This window comes from Rhodamnia argentea, chromosome 8 (genome assembly GCF_020921035.1).
Source record: "Rhodamnia argentea isolate NSW1041297 chromosome 8, ASM2092103v1, whole genome shotgun sequence".
Classification (NCBI taxonomy): Eukaryota; Viridiplantae; Streptophyta; class Magnoliopsida; order Myrtales; family Myrtaceae; genus Rhodamnia; species Rhodamnia argentea.
The window spans coordinates 18646981-18662529 of NC_063157.1; the positions used below are offsets into that span (position 1 = coordinate 18646981).

Consider the following 15549-nt stretch of genomic DNA (forward strand, 5'->3'; position numbering starts at 1 on the left):
TTAAAATGGGGGATTTATAAAATTTACATTTTTTAAAAAATTATAAAAAGTTTAAAAAAATTTTAATCTTAAAAAAAAAAGATGAAAAATTTTAAAAGAACAATTCTCACCACTTTGTTGTTTTGGGGATAGAAATTTTGTACATTTATCAAACGCGATCTAATTATCTAAAAATCATCTAGAGAATAGAATCAGAAAATATGATTATAATAAGAATTACTTTTTTGGATCAGAATAATTGCCAAACAGACCTAAATAGCTAATATGCTCAATCATAAGAGCAAAGACTATATAGCTCCTATCTATATGTAATTCTAAGATTAGCTTATGCAACAAAAAAAGAAAAAACTATAAGATATGAAAATGAAGGGTTGAATAACGTCTAATTTGGTGAAAATTTTTGGTTTAAATGTGAAAGAAAAAAATTGGGAAATATCGAAATGTGAAGGACGAGAAACCCATATATATTTTGGAAAGAGTTTTGCTAGCATAACAATGGACTATGATAGTAATTTTGAGGCACAAATTCTTGAAGGAGTGGACTCCATAATAATTTTTAATTATTTATTATTCATTTTTTTGTGACTTGTAATATCTTGCTAATCTCATAGTGAATTAAGGATAGCCATCTAATCATTTATTTTTTGAAAAAAATCCACGAGAGGGAAAAAGAAGAATAAATCTACTGTTACTTCGCGTATATTATTTCAGGAAATATCTTATAGATAATTAAACGGAAGATAGTAAAGATGTTTCAAGTAATAGGTGGAAATATTGTGGCCTATATCTATATAATATGAATTTCTCTTTCTAAGTAGAAGAGTGCCCAATAATCTAGATAAATACAAAGGTTTTTTCAATTTGCACAAGATTCTCTATTCAAATTTTTGCGATGCAAGATTGAAATTAGCCGAAGATGACATGTCTATTGAAACCCGATAATAAAAACATGATATACACGGAACTTTGAAATGCAATGTTTTTATTATCGGGTTATGTCTCTGATTATGGTTTTTATGTTTGAGAATTTTACAGTTTTACTCTCTAATCAGAATTTTGCGAGCTCGAGTTGACGGACACATATCGGCTCTAATTAAACCGGATTTGAATTTCGCCCAAAAAAAAAACCGGATTTGAATTTAGAGAAGTCAAGAATAAAAGATTTTGATCGGTGGCTAGATCGCAATGGACTGCCGGGAGAGAACGGAGGAGCACCCAAAGTACTTTCCTCTTCCTCGTACGCAGACACAAGATAGTAGTAGAACCGCTCACGATAAGCCTCCACTGCTCCTCTGAGGGCAAAAGGGGCTACGCCAATGGCGACGAGGATAAGCTGCAGCGTGTGGTTCGTAAACCCTTGGCATGCCATGACCTCCAAGCCTTCCATTTCGAAGTCTCGTCTCCAATTCCGCCACACCCTTTTCTCTTCTTCTTCTTCTTCAGCGTCGTCGACTCATAGAGCTATGTGCTGTACTGGGTCGAGCAACGGCGCTTCGGGGACCGACACCCCTTTCATCCTCACGACACCGCTTTATTACGTCAATGCCCCTCCTCACATGGGCAGCGCCTACACTACCATTGCTGCTGATGCTATTGCTCGCTTTCAGGTTTTGTCTTCAGACATTGTTCGTCTTTCGTTGACAAAATTCTTTTTCTTTTTTTAATCGTTTTTTGATGTTTGCGAGTTATGGGTGTCGGTAAAGGCAAAAACCCATGTTCTTGATGTCATTTGGAGTAGAAATCAATGGCGATAAGCGATTGTTTCTTTTATCAGAGCAGATGCGAATAAAGAGTACCAGTTGATTGCGATTGAACTTTTGCCTTGAAGAAAATGAATGAGTCTGCCTCTAGCTGGTGGGATGAGTTTTTGTTCCATAGACAAAGCTGACTTCATAATTCGTTCTTTAGCATTTGCTGTTCGTGGTAATCTAATGCAATTTAATCATCAAGATGGGATTTTTCTTTTGTTTATGCTGGGTTTTGGATTGGAAATCGGCTCCAGAAAACGCTTCTAATAAACATTGACTTGGTTCTAACTTCTGTTTCTTCAGATTAAAAGGCTTACACTTATATTTCTTTTTGTTTCTCTAGTTAATAATTGCTATGTCTTGACAGTGGAGTGACTTGTTCTGTATTCTTGTAAGAGTTGTGAATTTCTTGATGACACTGCTTCACTTCTCCTTTTGATGGCAGAGGCTCTTGGGGAAAAAGGTTATATTTATCACTGGCACCGATGAACATGGCGAGAAGATTGCCACAGCTGCTAGTGCCTGTGGTTCAAGCCCCAGTGAACACTGTGACGTGATTTCACAAGCTTACAAGGCTCTCTGGAAAGATGTAATTGCCAAGTATCAAATCATTTTGTCTCTTATTTATGAGAGAATTTATGATAGCGCAGGCTTTAACGCTGGGTTTGTATTCTTTGTGGTTCCTTTCTATTTTTGGCTGCAGTTGGACATAGCCTATGATAAATTCATTCGGACAACTGATGCTAAGCATGAAGCAATTGTTAAACAGTTCTATTCTAGGGTCCTCGAGAATGGTGACATATACCGAGCTGATTACGAAGGTCTATATTGTGTCAACTGTGAAGAGTACAAGGTAAGACCTGTTTTCGGTCAAAAGCTATTAATTTTGACTGATGGTGGTAGTGTTTCAGTGCAAGTAGTGCTATTACCCTCGCTAATTGTTTCCGCTGAAAACAATAGAAATGATCTTTCTAGTTTATTGGAAGCCATAGATTAATATCGTTGGCTCTGCATTTTTCTAGGATGAGAAAGATCTTCTGGATAACAACTGTTGTCCTATGCATCTGAAGCCCTGTGTTCCTAGAAAGGAGGACAATTACTTTTTTGCCTTATCAAAGTATCAGAAATTCTTGGAAGAAACTTTGGAACAGAATCCAGAATTCATACAGCCACCATTTCGTTTAAATGAGGTGAGACAATTTTAACTTCTCTATTTAAGAAAGGTAATGTGCCAGTATTGTCTTCTTTCAGCTGGATTAATATGTGAGTTGGGCATTGCTTTTAGTACAGTGAGCAACATTTTATTAACAGTTGGATAACTGTGGTAACATCTGCAGATAAATGTATTCCGTCTGCAATTTTTGATTTTATAAATTGGTAGGCAAGCTTGACATGTTACTTGAGTTGACTGGAAAAGTTTCTTTTCTGCGGTGACAAAGGAAATGAAATAGATTTGGTCTCCTTCTTAACCATGATTTCGTTTCTCCAATAATAGATGATTGCTATTGAGCAAGGTGTTGGATAATTAGGAGAATATCTTCATTGACATGAAAAGGCTTTAAGACAATGATCATCTTACTAGACAGTGCCATGATATGTATTGGACCGTGTTTTGAAAATGTTCATACATGAGCTGTGCTGCTTTTAGAATTCTCAAGTCGGCATTTAGGAGAAGAGATAATAAGCAAACATAAAGTCTTACCAGGGATTCAGTCATAAAAGCTGAAGGCTTTGCTCCAGCATAGGACTCAATCTATTGAAACGGTTCTTCGGAGATGAGCTATTTGTATATGATGAACTGATTTGCAGGATCTATTATTTGATTATGTTGTTGGCTTTCATATCACAATCAGTGGAAGAGGTTTGTAAGGCATTTTGTCATGCCATCTCATTTAGGATAGAATGAAGCCGAGAGTCATATTCTACTGGGGGTCAATAGTTGATCTGAGAATGGACCACTATGAACAATAGGGGGTTTAGATGATAATCATTAAATTATTGATGGTACAATAACATTGCTTGTTCAATTGACATGAATAAGGTGGTTCAGTTCATATATCTGTAAAGCCACCTTATTCTACTAATAAAGGTGAAATATAATTGAGCATCTGTTTTGGGGTCAAGAATCCGTCAACAACTATAACCATTCTAGGAACTCAAAAGCATCTCCTTTTGAGTGCAAATTAAAAGTACAAATGCTTTCTGATAGTTTTGCAATTAGCTACTACTTTTTCCTTTAATGTCAATCCACTGAACCACAATTATTCCAACTTCTTTGTAGGTGCAAAGTTGGATTAGAAGTGGTTTAAAAGATTTTTCCATTTCTCGAGCATCAGTTGATTGGGGTATTCCAGTTCCTAATGACAAAAAGCAAACTATCTATGTCTGGTTTGATGCTTTACTGGGGTAAGTCGTCTTTCATCTGGCTGAATGAGTTTTTACCTAAGAAATGTGTTTTTTCCGCATTGTAGCAAGCATAACTACTTATGTTTGTCTCATTGTCCTTGTCAAAAGTTAAGAGAACAGTTAGTGGCATGCTGACATACTTTCACAATGCACTCAAGCACAAGGCTATATAGACAACTGCTGGGAACCTGCTCAAATTAGCTTTCTATTAAATTAGTCCGCTGTAATCTTTAGTATATGTTCGTAAAAAGCCGTGAAATTGCTACTGCAAGTAGAATGCAATAGAATCAATCAAAGAATGTGAAAACTACAACTGCTGCATAATATTGGTTGTCTCGCTTGGAAGGCATCTTAAGCATTTATTGACTATTTACTTTGCTAGGTGAGCAATTGGGCGCTATTTGCACTATGTTAATCACCTCTTTTTTTACCGTCGGACAGTTATATATCTGCACTATCAGGGGAAAATGAGCAACCGGATTTGCAAAATACTGTTTCTCTGGGCTGGCCTGCTTCACTACATCTTATAGGGAAGGTAAGCCATGCCTATTCTCTGAAGTGTGTTCCTTTTAATTTTTTTCGTGTTCTCTGTTTACTGAATTTTGTCCCCAGTTTAAGCATTATGAGGAAGTTCAATCTATCTTTTCTAAAACTAATGCGAAACTTTTAGATATCTAAAGTTGGTAGTTCTCTATGCTTTTGTATTTTCGTTTCGTGTCCTCCATATTTTAACTGGACTCATCCCCACTCAAAAACTTTTTGAAGCATTTTACTTCCTCTCCATCGAATTGCTTTTAGCTCTAACTATTGGATGCCAGAGGACCTCATCTCCAGGGATTTAAAGCCAAAGATAAGAAATATTTTCTTATGAAAATTAGTAGATTTTAATGATGCATCTCCCCTAAGCACAAAAGACTAAAGTTTTGCTGGTCCTTGTTTGCAAGCAATGTTGTTGACTTCGGGATTGTTCAATCAAACACTTTTCCTTCCATGATGTCTGCACTTATGCTCGTGGTGATTAATGGCCATTTTCTCTTTAATACTTCACCCATATGCTCATTCCTATACATAAAGAATGAAAGATCTGTATCTTTGTTCTTGGTGTCTCACATTGCGACTGCGCCTAATATGCTATACTAGACAACTATAAGGTGAAATATAATAGCCAATTGTAGGGTTTCAGTCTGTTAGGCCAAGAACTACGCCCTCTCATTTGTCCTTCAATAAATGTCTCTGTAGCTGACCATAATGGCATTGTAGTGCTGTGCTTTTCCCTTAACTTGATGTAGCGTTGATGTTTATAGTCTTACTCAACTCAGCTAAGCCTTTAGTTTCTAAATGGTGCTACATTAATTCCTTAACAATTTTCGGCTTGGAAATATTTGAAAAAAAGATAGTGAAGTCTTGACTTGAATTACATTCAACTAAATGGGTGATTTCTTATTTTTGACTTCTCATGTTCTTGTCTTAGATGTATTCATTTTGCTTCTATAGAATGACTGGGTGGCTTCTGCTCCTATTTTGTTGTACTAGTTTTGGCTGTGATGACATATATCGTTTCGTCTTGTTCTTCACAGGATATATTACGTTTCCATGCAGTTTATTGGCCAGCTATGCTGATGTCTGCTGGTTTAAGTCTTCCAAAAAAAGTATTTGGCCATGGATTCCTGACAAAGGTAGCCAGACCATAAGATTTACATCATTTTTCTTTATCGATCTGGTTTATCGGTTCCTTATGCTGAAGCAGTCAGACGTGGTCATCGCATGATTTTGCTCTACTTTTTTTTATTTTTTATCTTTCTTCAGCTTCATTCTCTGTCTCTGTCTCTGTCTCTCTGGGGGGTGGGGTGCGGTGGTAGATGATTGCAGTGAATGTCGTATCGGTGGTTGGGTTGCATCTAATTAAGTTGTGCTGGCTTTGATGAACCTATTTGTGGCTGTCTGCTAATTCGTCTCTTATACTTAATTTTTATTTCATGCAGTTTATTTTAACTTTTAGGACGGCATGAAGATGGGGAAGTCACTTGGAAATACTCTTGAGCCAAATGATTTGGTTCATAGATTTGGCTCCGATGCTGTCAGGTACTTCTTCGTCAGAGAGGTGGAGTTTGGCAGTGATGGTGACTATTCTGAGGATCGTTTTATTAGCACCGTCAATGCTCATCTTGCCAATACTATTGGTAATCCCAATACCGGGTTTTGTTCTATTTATTTTCTGGCATTGCTGTTTAGCATACATTAATAAGTTGCCCATAGCTCCTAACTTCTGTTCTGCAGGTAATCTCCTGAACCGCACACTTGGGCTTCTGAGAAAGAACTGCAAATCAACATTGGTGGTGGATTCAGCCTTTGCTGCTGAAGGAAATGCATTCAAGGACACAGTGGAGATGCTGGTAATGCTAGCGTTTCATTTGTATTTTATGGCATTATGAAATCGTGCCATGAGACTGCTAAGACAAATGTATTTGGGAACTATCACACTTTCTTACATTGTACTGTTCTTTTTGTTTTGTTAATCAAAGACCTTTGCTTCCTCTGGCCAAGCTGAAAGTTTTATTTCGTACTTTATAAATTCATGAAGGGTAAAAATTGCTCAAGATACTGGGCCATGGAATTTTAGTTTGCACAACCTTTTTCCCTCTTGCGTGACAATAATGTTTTATAGTTATGTATCCATTTATTTGTTCATTTGCTTGTTTGTTGATGACTGTACCATTTTGTATCTGTTTTGATCTGGGACTGAAGTTGAAGCGGGATCACAAAATGGTCATTTTTATATCTTCTAAATGACACCTGGTCTTTTAATAAATTATAAAGAAAACTGCCCTGTTTTGATTGCTGTATTTCATTTGCGGCATGAAAACTTGCATGAAGACTTTTTCTCTTCAGTGCTTAGATTAAGAATGTCTTTCAATTTTTCCGCCGCGGTCAGCTTACAAGAATTTGATATTTGACGCTGCTCATGTTCTACTGTTCCTTGTTCTGTTTTGTAGGTTGAAAAGGCTCGGATTCATTATGAAAACCTATCACTTTCCACAGCATGTGAAGCGGTTCTAGAAATTGGAAATTCTGGGAACTCCTATATTGATGAACGTGCACCGTGGTCTCTATTTAAGCAAGGGGGTGCTGTTTCAGAAGCTGCTGCAAAGGTTTACACTTTTCGGTCTCTCCTTCCCAAAAATTTCAGCTTATATAAGACAATTGACACCATTATAGCTGCATTAACCATGCGATTCTTTGCTTGGGAGAATTCGAAGTAGTAACTTCTGTCCCTAGCAATTGATTTCGGAAAAGATGAGATTCTTGTCGAGTTGCTGAATTTAGACCTTGCCAGTATGATTGATTGCTGGAAAATCTTCCCTTTTCGGTTAAAAACGATTCACAATTCACTCTATCCATTTTGCAATGTCAATTTTAGTTAAAGCAACTTACACTGTTCACGCCTCATGTTCTAGTTAAAGGTATTGATGAAACTTTTTGTGAATGTAAGCTTTGACATCCTTGTCCCCAATCAGGATCTGGTAATCGTGCTGGAAGCAATGAGGATCATCGCTGTTGCATTATCTCCTGTTACTCCAAGGTTATGTCTCAGAATATATGAGCAACTGGGCTACTCAGCAGATCAATTCAATGCCACAACTTGGGTCCTCTCTCCTCTTCTCTGACACAGCTATCCTTTTGCCTCATACATGGATTTGGTACCCGATTATCTCCGCTTATCGAACCTTCCTTTTGTGGTTTTTCTTGTGTATTAGAGTGATACGAGGTGGGGGCGGACTGAAGGGCGGTCTGGTCATGGCGAAACCCAAGCCGATTTTTGCAAGGATAGAGAACAAAATTGAAGAGAATGCGAGTGCTAAAGTTGGGGCAGGAAGTGGAGCAACATAGAGGAACCACAATTCAGTAGTGAACGATCTTAGAGACCACTAAGCAGATGGGCATAATCTTGCTCGCAGGGGCATTTTGAATTAGATCATTTTTCACACCTGCGAGATAAGCGCGATCTGTTTTACAGTTGTACTATCTCATAGAGGTATCTGGTCGAAAGACTGCAGTTTCTTGTAATGTAAGCAATGAGGCGGGTGTAGGAAAATTTGTAGAACTACATAAGACCTTGGCAATGCCACACCAAGCAGAGTTGAATAAGTTGCATAACTTTTTATGCTATGTGAAGATTGGTCGTGTAATGTGATAATCTCTTTTGGGAGCCTTCGATTTGATTTCCATTCAACCCCGATAAGTGAAAAGAGTGAGCAAACTTCAGATCAACGGTTTTTCAGCTGATGCTATTTCTGCTTTTTTGAGAAGCTTACCGCCAAAAAAGAAAAGGGAAAAGAGCAAATCAATGGGTGCGATCTTGAGATCTAAGACAACAATAGAACGCTTGTGTTATTGAACATTAAAATTGTTCAAACGAATCATAAATCGAAACTCTTGCATGAAAGAAATTGACTTTTGCTGATGCAAATTGGAAACTTGCACAATTATAATGAACCCTCGTATTGCTAGAAGATGAGGACAAACTGGTGCAGGCAAATAATCACAAAACTGGATACAAGCAGCTCTTTTCATTTTTGCCGAACTGAAGCTAGTGCCTCACAGGTCCTTTCAGTTCCAATCGAATAGAAAGAGTAATATAAAGGACACCTTCCCCTCACATTGTCCCTACACATAGATTAACCACCTAGCAATGATACTTGTTCTATAAAATGCATGACCAAATTAAGGGTGTTGAAGCCAGCCAGAGAATTTGTATTTCGTGTTGGCTTTCACATTTTGCCCACGAACATCCATTATTTCAGCCGAAGAGGTTCAATTCTTTCCGGGTTTACCGAGCCTCTGTCGGAAATCGTCCTCCATCAGCGGAAGGCCATCTCGCAGCTTGACCTTGGGTTCCCATCCAAGCAATTCATTGGCTTTTGTGATGTCCGGTTTCCTCTGACGCGGATCATCCGGGGTGTTCTCCACCATGGTGATCTCCACATCAGGATTAATGAGCTACAGTGTTACATTGCAGTCATGTCATTTTGTTGTTTGTGTATATGTCTGGTTGTTTCTGATGTACTTCTTAAGTTTATGTACATGAGTAATGATTAAATAGGGCTGCCGTCCTTTAAAACAAAAACACTTCCTAAGTTCCTACAATGCCATCCATAAAATCTCATCAAGTGAGCTGTGCTTATGTAATTTTTCACACTAATAGCATCGTGATTCAGGGTTATATTAAGGTATTTGTCCTTAAAATTTAATCACTGCATCAGATGAGAAGTGAAAGTATCAAAGACCAAATACAGTTTGCAGAGTGAATTTGGAACTGTATGCATCATCATAACCTAATGCTCGCAGTCATGACTAACGAATGATGCATCAAGAGAGAGCAAATACCTCCTTAACAGTCTCAGCAAGCTCGATCATTGTAAATTCACCTGAAGGTTTGTATAAAAGCCTCATTAGGACCGAGGGAAAATAATCCATTTCCAAACTCATGCATCAGGATCTTTAATATTAACCTGGATTCCCAATGTTAATTGGCCCAGTGTTCTCCCCTTCCATGAGCCGAATGAGGCCATCAACCTTCAGTGTTATGATGAAGAGGTACTCACTCCAGAAACTCAGAATTAAAGATAATCATCCGCATCCCAAATACCCACAAAAGAAAGAGAGAGGAAAAAAGATTTTACCATGTCAGAAACATAACAGAAGCTTCGAGTTTGTGTTCCAGGAGATTGAACAGTAAGCGGCTCACCACTGTTGATTGATTATGAAAATATACAAATGGTCATGAGAATCATACAAAGAGCAGCTTTGCAATTGTCCGGACGAAATTCTGACATTACATTAGAAACTTACCGCACAGCTTGGGCTATGAAATTACTCACAACACGACCATCATCAATGTTCATTCGAGGGCCATAGGTATTGAAAATTCTAGCAACCCTTATCTCTGTTATAGAATAAATTGGCGTGGAGTAAATTTAGTTTAGTACGAGAAACCTAAAACAAAGTTAACATCAACCAAATACTAAGAGGATGGAGCAGAAGGCACTTTACCTATACCGTGTTGCCTGTGATAATCAAACATCAAGGTTTCTGCCACTCGCTTCCCCTCATCATAGCAACTTCTAACCCCTGAAGAAAATTAATGGCTGTATAAATAAGTTGCAAGCAATATGATAGAAGTCTCTGCAAATACTGACTCCTGGTTCTAAAAGAGGATCGGACAGGGTAAACGGTCTGGCGGGCCTTACCTTTCCACCTACATACATTCTGTTTAGAGTGCCATTACTTCCAAAAAGATTTTCAAAACTTCTCAAAACAATCGATTTTAGCATATTTATATAAGTAGATTTCCGACTTCTCACACGGATTTCATAAAGTTCTAGAAGCCAAATATAGATGTCCAATCAGCACACGCTAATCTTTCACAAACTGTACCTGCGAAGAGAGGCATTAATATGTCTACACAACCACTATATCCATCTATTTATAATAATAACTAGTCAGCAAAACAGTTGAGTAGACTTACCAATTGGGTTGACATTTCCCCAATAGCTTTCATTTTGAGGATGCACCAGAGGATCCCCATACACCTCTGAGGTAGATGTCAGCAAAATCCTGCAGCCATAGTTATTCAATGAGAAAAGCAGCCAATTAATGGAAGATACCTCAGTAAAAAAGGTGTTGAAGGTACGAACCTTGCTCCAACTCGCTTGGCGAGCCCCAACATGTTCAGAGTTCCAATCACATTAGTCTTTATGGTCTGTGTATGAGACGGTTAAAACCTCAGATCAGTGATACTATGCCACATTGAAAGAGAGAGAGAGAGAGAGAGAGAATACACTTGACAAGATATTAACATAAAGATGAATGGAAAACTACTAACTCAAATCCCAGGAGGTTACCGATGGTCAAGACAAATTTACACACCTTTACAGGATTATATTTGTAAAAAATTGGAGATGCAGGGCAGGCAAGATGGTAAATTTGATCAACCTCAACTAGCAATGGCTCTGTCACATCTGCATTAAAACAAAGCCTCATAAAATGGAATCTTCAAATAACCTCAATTGTCAAATAGGGATCACCACAATCCACTTTATTAAGTAGAATACTACGATCGCTAAGCCCATGTCTCAGAATTGCAATAGCCTATCGCTCACTAAGGAACTTATTGCCGGGATGAAAGGTAAAGAAATTGGCAAAAGTCGGTGCTTAAATCACTTTTAAGCGCTAAACTTTTAAACGTATGAAGTATTTTGTTTCGCTTTTCTCAGGCTATGTCATTCTCAGTCCTTCAATGCACAAGGACATTGTAAACAAGGTGAGTAGAAAACAAGGAGATAGTGCAACTTGCTGGGTTAAAAATGCTTTTTTCCCCACTGTGAACAAACCGGTTTGACTTTAAAATGACATTATATGATTTTATTATACACATGCAGTGGCAGCATATCATATATGAGAGCACTTTTCTTAGTCTGAAGTACAACATAGCGGACACCAACAATGCAACTGCGGCCCATAGACCTATGAAATCCAGCAGAAGACATACCATGACGAATAAGCTCAAATCTTGGATGACCGATCCATTTCTTAAGGTTTTCTTTCGAGCCAGTGAAGAAGTTGTCAGCCACAATAACCTGAACCATAAAAGCATGTGCTCGATTAAAAACTCAATAAGATCTGAATAATAATGTTGGTCCTTATAAATGTAAGGTTGCACTTTAGTTGCTGAAAGTAATCACCTCATTCTTTTCATTTTCCATCAACTTGTCCACTAAGTGAGAGCCTATAAATCCAGCTCCTCCAGTAACCAGAATCCTCATATTGGGCTGCACACCAAAAACCCCGCAGATTCAGCAAAAGATGAAATATACCATAATGACCAAAAGCATTTGGTTTATAAATAGCTAGTCTAGCCCAAAAACACGTACACCTGAACACAAGTTACTAAGAGAAAATCACAGAGAAAAACTTCAGAACAAAAGCAGCCCGATATAAACAAGAGACATGGCAGACAAAAAGCCAATTACTAACTTTAAGCAACAATACCATCCTGGACATACCAAGTAAACAGCACTGTGCAGTGATTTTCAAGGTAAACCAAAGTTAGTAAATGATGAAGATCAATTCCAGAATGCCACGTTTCTAAAAAGCCCCCATGTGGATCATTCACTTTGTCCTGCAGGGAGAACAGTTTCACCATTTCTCTAAAAGCCAAAAACAAACTCAACCACTGAAAACTATTTCAGATAGGACAAATTTATGCCACCAATTCTAATATCATGAAAACGTGGATATATTCAAAACTCTGAAGAACTAGAAGCCATTTCAAAATAGAAGCCAATTGACTTCAAATTGCAGCTTTCAGATGCAAGAAAAGAAAGCAGTTCATCCACCAAGATCCAATCTTGGCAAGGAGAGCAGGCGGGAACCTTACTTTTGAAAAATATGCGAATGTTCTACTTGTGATGCAAAAAATTTAGGAGATAGACAAAGTCTAAAGATGCCCAAAAAACAAAAACAAAAAGACAGAACAGTAACATATTGCACTGGCACATTCCACGGCCACAAAAACCTCATGGTGAAGAGTAACGACGAACTCAATGCGAGGAAATCCCATACTGGCCCATCACTACAATTACCTGGAAAAACTTGGAGAAACGCAGTGGAGACGGAGTCGGAGGTGGCTTTGCAGCCGAGTGGTTCTCACCGTTGGAAACTTGCTTAGCCATTCTTCGGGTTCTTCTGCTCTGCTACTTCAAGCTCTGCAGCAACAAACAATTCAAATTCAAGGCTAAGCAACTGCAGATCACTCTTCTCACCCGAAGGAAAAGAAACACATGAAACACATCCAAGCAAACGAAATGCGCAATCACAAGAACAATCATTTCTCGCAATTGAGAAGCGACAGAACCTACGACGAGGCCTCTCCAAATGGTTTACAGATATTCAGGTTCTTGTCATCAAACCAACACAGCTGAACGACTACTTTATAAGCAGATCGAAACAGGAATTAGTTCGCACATCGCCGATTCACCACCAAACGACACCAAACCTTCGGTTAGCTAGGGAGTTGACAATGAACACGAGGTTTCCAAACGCAAGATAAAGAAAAAGAAGAAAGAGACAGCGAACGCCGAAAGCGTCGCCGCAACGATGCCGAAGCCACCAAACCCAATAATTCGAGATCTGAAACCTCGCGAAACACAAGAAATTCAGCGAGCTGCAGAGCGAATCGGCCACCTTCGAGAGATCGGGGGAAGACGATGGGCGAACCGGGTCGCGGTTCGAGACACAGATTTGCGAGACTCGGGAAGACGAGCGACGAGACGAGACGAGACCGCGACTCGGAGCTTATTTATACTCTGTGATCGACAGAGATATCTCCTTTATTTTTTATTTTTTTGCTCTTTTGGGTCCTTCCTCTTGCGTGAGGACATGGAGCGAATCGCAGCCGTGTAATGTGGGGACGCGTCTGCGGGTTCTGAGGTGATCCGACGGTGAGAAATGCCGTTTCATTTGATCAAGGGAGAGAGCCTTCGTCTATCGGTGAACAGCGGATTTATATTCACCCCGACAGACACGTCATGGACCTATCCGATTTCAAGTGCTTCCCCATGCATGGCGTATTCTTCTTGAAAGTGTCGCCGTTAGGAAGACAATCCAAACGGCCCCTTCCCCCCCCCCCTTCCACACCCCCACCCCAAAAAAAAAAAGACAAAAGAAACTAATTAATATGATATATTTATCAAAAAAATTCCGAAAAAAACGCTCAAGTACTCTCATTTTCTAATAAAAAAAACATGAAATGCACTTCATTTCAAATAAAAGCCTCAAATTCCTTTTTTATTTGAAAAAAAAAAAGCCTAAATAAGGATATTTTCGTCTTTTTTTTTTTTTAAATTTTTTCCTTTCTTTTTTCTCTTTTTTTTTTTCCTTTTTTTTTCCTTTAGTCATTGTAGGTGGTAGGAGTATTAATGGTTAGGTTCGGTTCGGTTCGGTTTTTAAGAAAATCGAAAGGAATTGAACTATTAGGATACACACAAGAATTGGACCAAATCTCGGCCTAAATCGAATGTTAACCGAACTAAAAATCCTGTTCGGTTCGGTTTTCGGTTTTCCTTCCTCTGTAGCTCACATTCCGTAGAGCTCGAGTCCTCAGCTCTTCCTCCGATTTTTTTCCTTCTCTTTTCTCTGTTTCCCGGTCTCATTTCCCTCTCATGACTTTCTTTTGGTTTTGATCTCTTGCCCACCCACAATCTCACAGAGAAAATTCCATTTCTTCAATTTTTTTTTTCTCCAGATCTCTCTGTCTTTCTCTCAATCTTGGTTCGAATACAACCCAGCAATGATAGACAAACGGATGGTGCCGAACCGAACCGATTCAAAATTCGAACCCACACAACCGAGAATCCCGTGAATCACCGCTGAAATCAAGCCATAGGGCTCGGTTTTCACGTCCTCCGAACCGCTTGCTACCGGCCACCGTCCGAGGGATTAGGGAAAGAAATCCATCCCTCAACAATCGATTTCGGAGCAAATAGAGAAAGAGGGAGGCGAGCGTGACGAACTAAGGTAGTGAGACGGCTCTTGGATTTCTCTGTGACGAAGAAGAGAGAAAGAGAAAACAGAGAAAGGATGGATATTTCCAGAAGAAGAGGGAGACTGTGTAATGTAAAACTAAAAGGAATAATGGTCTCTTTTTTTTTTTTTTTTGGTTCGGTTAATTTTTTAGTTTGAACCGAACTTATCCGAAATAAATCGGACTGAAAAAAATAATGATTATTTTCCCATTAACTGAATCAAGAACTGAATCGAATCGAAATGCATCCCTCGGTAGGGATATTTTTGTCTTTATATATATTTTTTAATCTTTTCCCATTTTCCTTTCCTTTTTCTCCTTGTTTTTCTTTTCTTTTGCTGTCCTTTTCCATTTTCCTTTTCCCTTTTTTCCCCTTCCTCCATTGCAGGTCGTCCCCGTCTTCTTCTTCTTCCTCCTCCTCCAACAACTCCAATTCTTATTCCGAGCTAAGAATCTATGGAGTCTGCCATCTCTCTCTCACTCTACGCTCTCTCCTCCTCCTTCTCCTTCCTCCTCTTCCTCCACCAACCTCGGCTCCTCCTCTCTCAGCAAGTCTACGTCAACAACAAGCGGGTCGCGTGCCACGTCACCATCAACGACAACTTCACCGAGGGCTTTGCCTGCAACGGCCTCCGCAACTCTTGCGCTCTTACGTCACCTTCCGATCCACCCCCTTCTACGCCTCCCTCGTCTCTATCTCCTACCTCCTCAACTCCCAGCCAACCACAACCTCCACGATAAGAATAAGAAAGCCCTCCGGTTCATCGAGGATGTCACGGCCGCCGATGAGGTCCAGAGGAGGGTTGTCGAGAC

General features: G+C 39.1%; 2 protein-coding genes across 5 annotated transcripts; one reads left to right on the top strand and one right to left on the bottom strand.

Moving 5' to 3' along the window:
* The first annotated feature begins 1175 nt into the window (after positions 1 to 1175).
* Positions 1176 to 8341, top strand: LOC115726635 (methionine--tRNA ligase, chloroplastic/mitochondrial). Its single transcript, XM_030656600.2, is given in 13 exon segments — positions 1176 to 1607; positions 2194 to 2337; positions 2452 to 2601; positions 2771 to 2938; positions 4030 to 4154; positions 4596 to 4689; positions 5732 to 5830; positions 6154 to 6334; positions 6432 to 6547; positions 7148 to 7303; positions 7670 to 7798; positions 7910 to 7924; positions 7926 to 8341. Coding segments are annotated over 13 exon segments (1785 nt in total). The 5' UTR covers positions 1176 to 1316; the 3' UTR covers positions 8043 to 8341.
* A 350-nt stretch (positions 8342 to 8691) lies between these two features.
* On the bottom strand, positions 8692 to 13552 carry LOC115726632 (UDP-glucuronic acid decarboxylase 6-like). Of its 4 annotated transcripts, none has more exons than XM_030656592.2 (13): positions 13398 to 13552; positions 12797 to 12919; positions 11897 to 11983; positions 11704 to 11791; positions 11082 to 11173; positions 10850 to 10914; positions 10681 to 10769; positions 10206 to 10283; positions 10005 to 10098; positions 9836 to 9902; positions 9665 to 9728; positions 9540 to 9580; positions 8692 to 9152 (listed from the first exon to the last, which is right to left on the bottom strand). In XM_030656592.2, the coding sequence occupies exons 2-13, from the start codon at positions 12884 to 12886 to the stop codon at positions 8967 to 8969; spliced, it is 1041 nt and encodes a 346-aa protein (XP_030512452.1). In that variant the 5' UTR covers positions 12887 to 12919; positions 13398 to 13552; the 3' UTR covers positions 8692 to 8966. The 4 variants fall into 4 exon arrangements, with proteins under 4 accessions (XP_030512452.1, XP_030512453.1, XP_030512455.1 ...); XM_030656593.2 differs by lacking the exon at positions 13398 to 13552 and adding an exon at positions 13076 to 13267; XM_030656595.2 differs by lacking the exon at positions 13398 to 13552 and adding an exon at positions 13073 to 13267.
* Between the last annotated feature and the right edge of the window lie 1997 nt (positions 13553 to 15549).

What these genes read in the sequence shown, in the direction of transcription:
- LOC115726632 (XM_030656592.2), bottom strand. Translation starts at nt 12,886, where the DNA reads ATGGCTAAGCAAGTTTCCAACGGTGAGAACCACTCGGCTGCAAAGCCA. An exon ending in GGGAAATGTCAACCCAATTG is followed by an intron (nt 10,284 to 10,680) that starts GTAAGTCTACTC and finishes AATTTTCTTCAG; the next exon opens with GGGTTAGAAGTTGCTATGAT. An exon ending in AATTAACATTGGGAATCCAG is followed by an intron (nt 9,581 to 9,664) that starts GTTAATATTAAA and finishes ACAAACCTTCAG; the next exon opens with GTGAATTTACAATGATCGAG.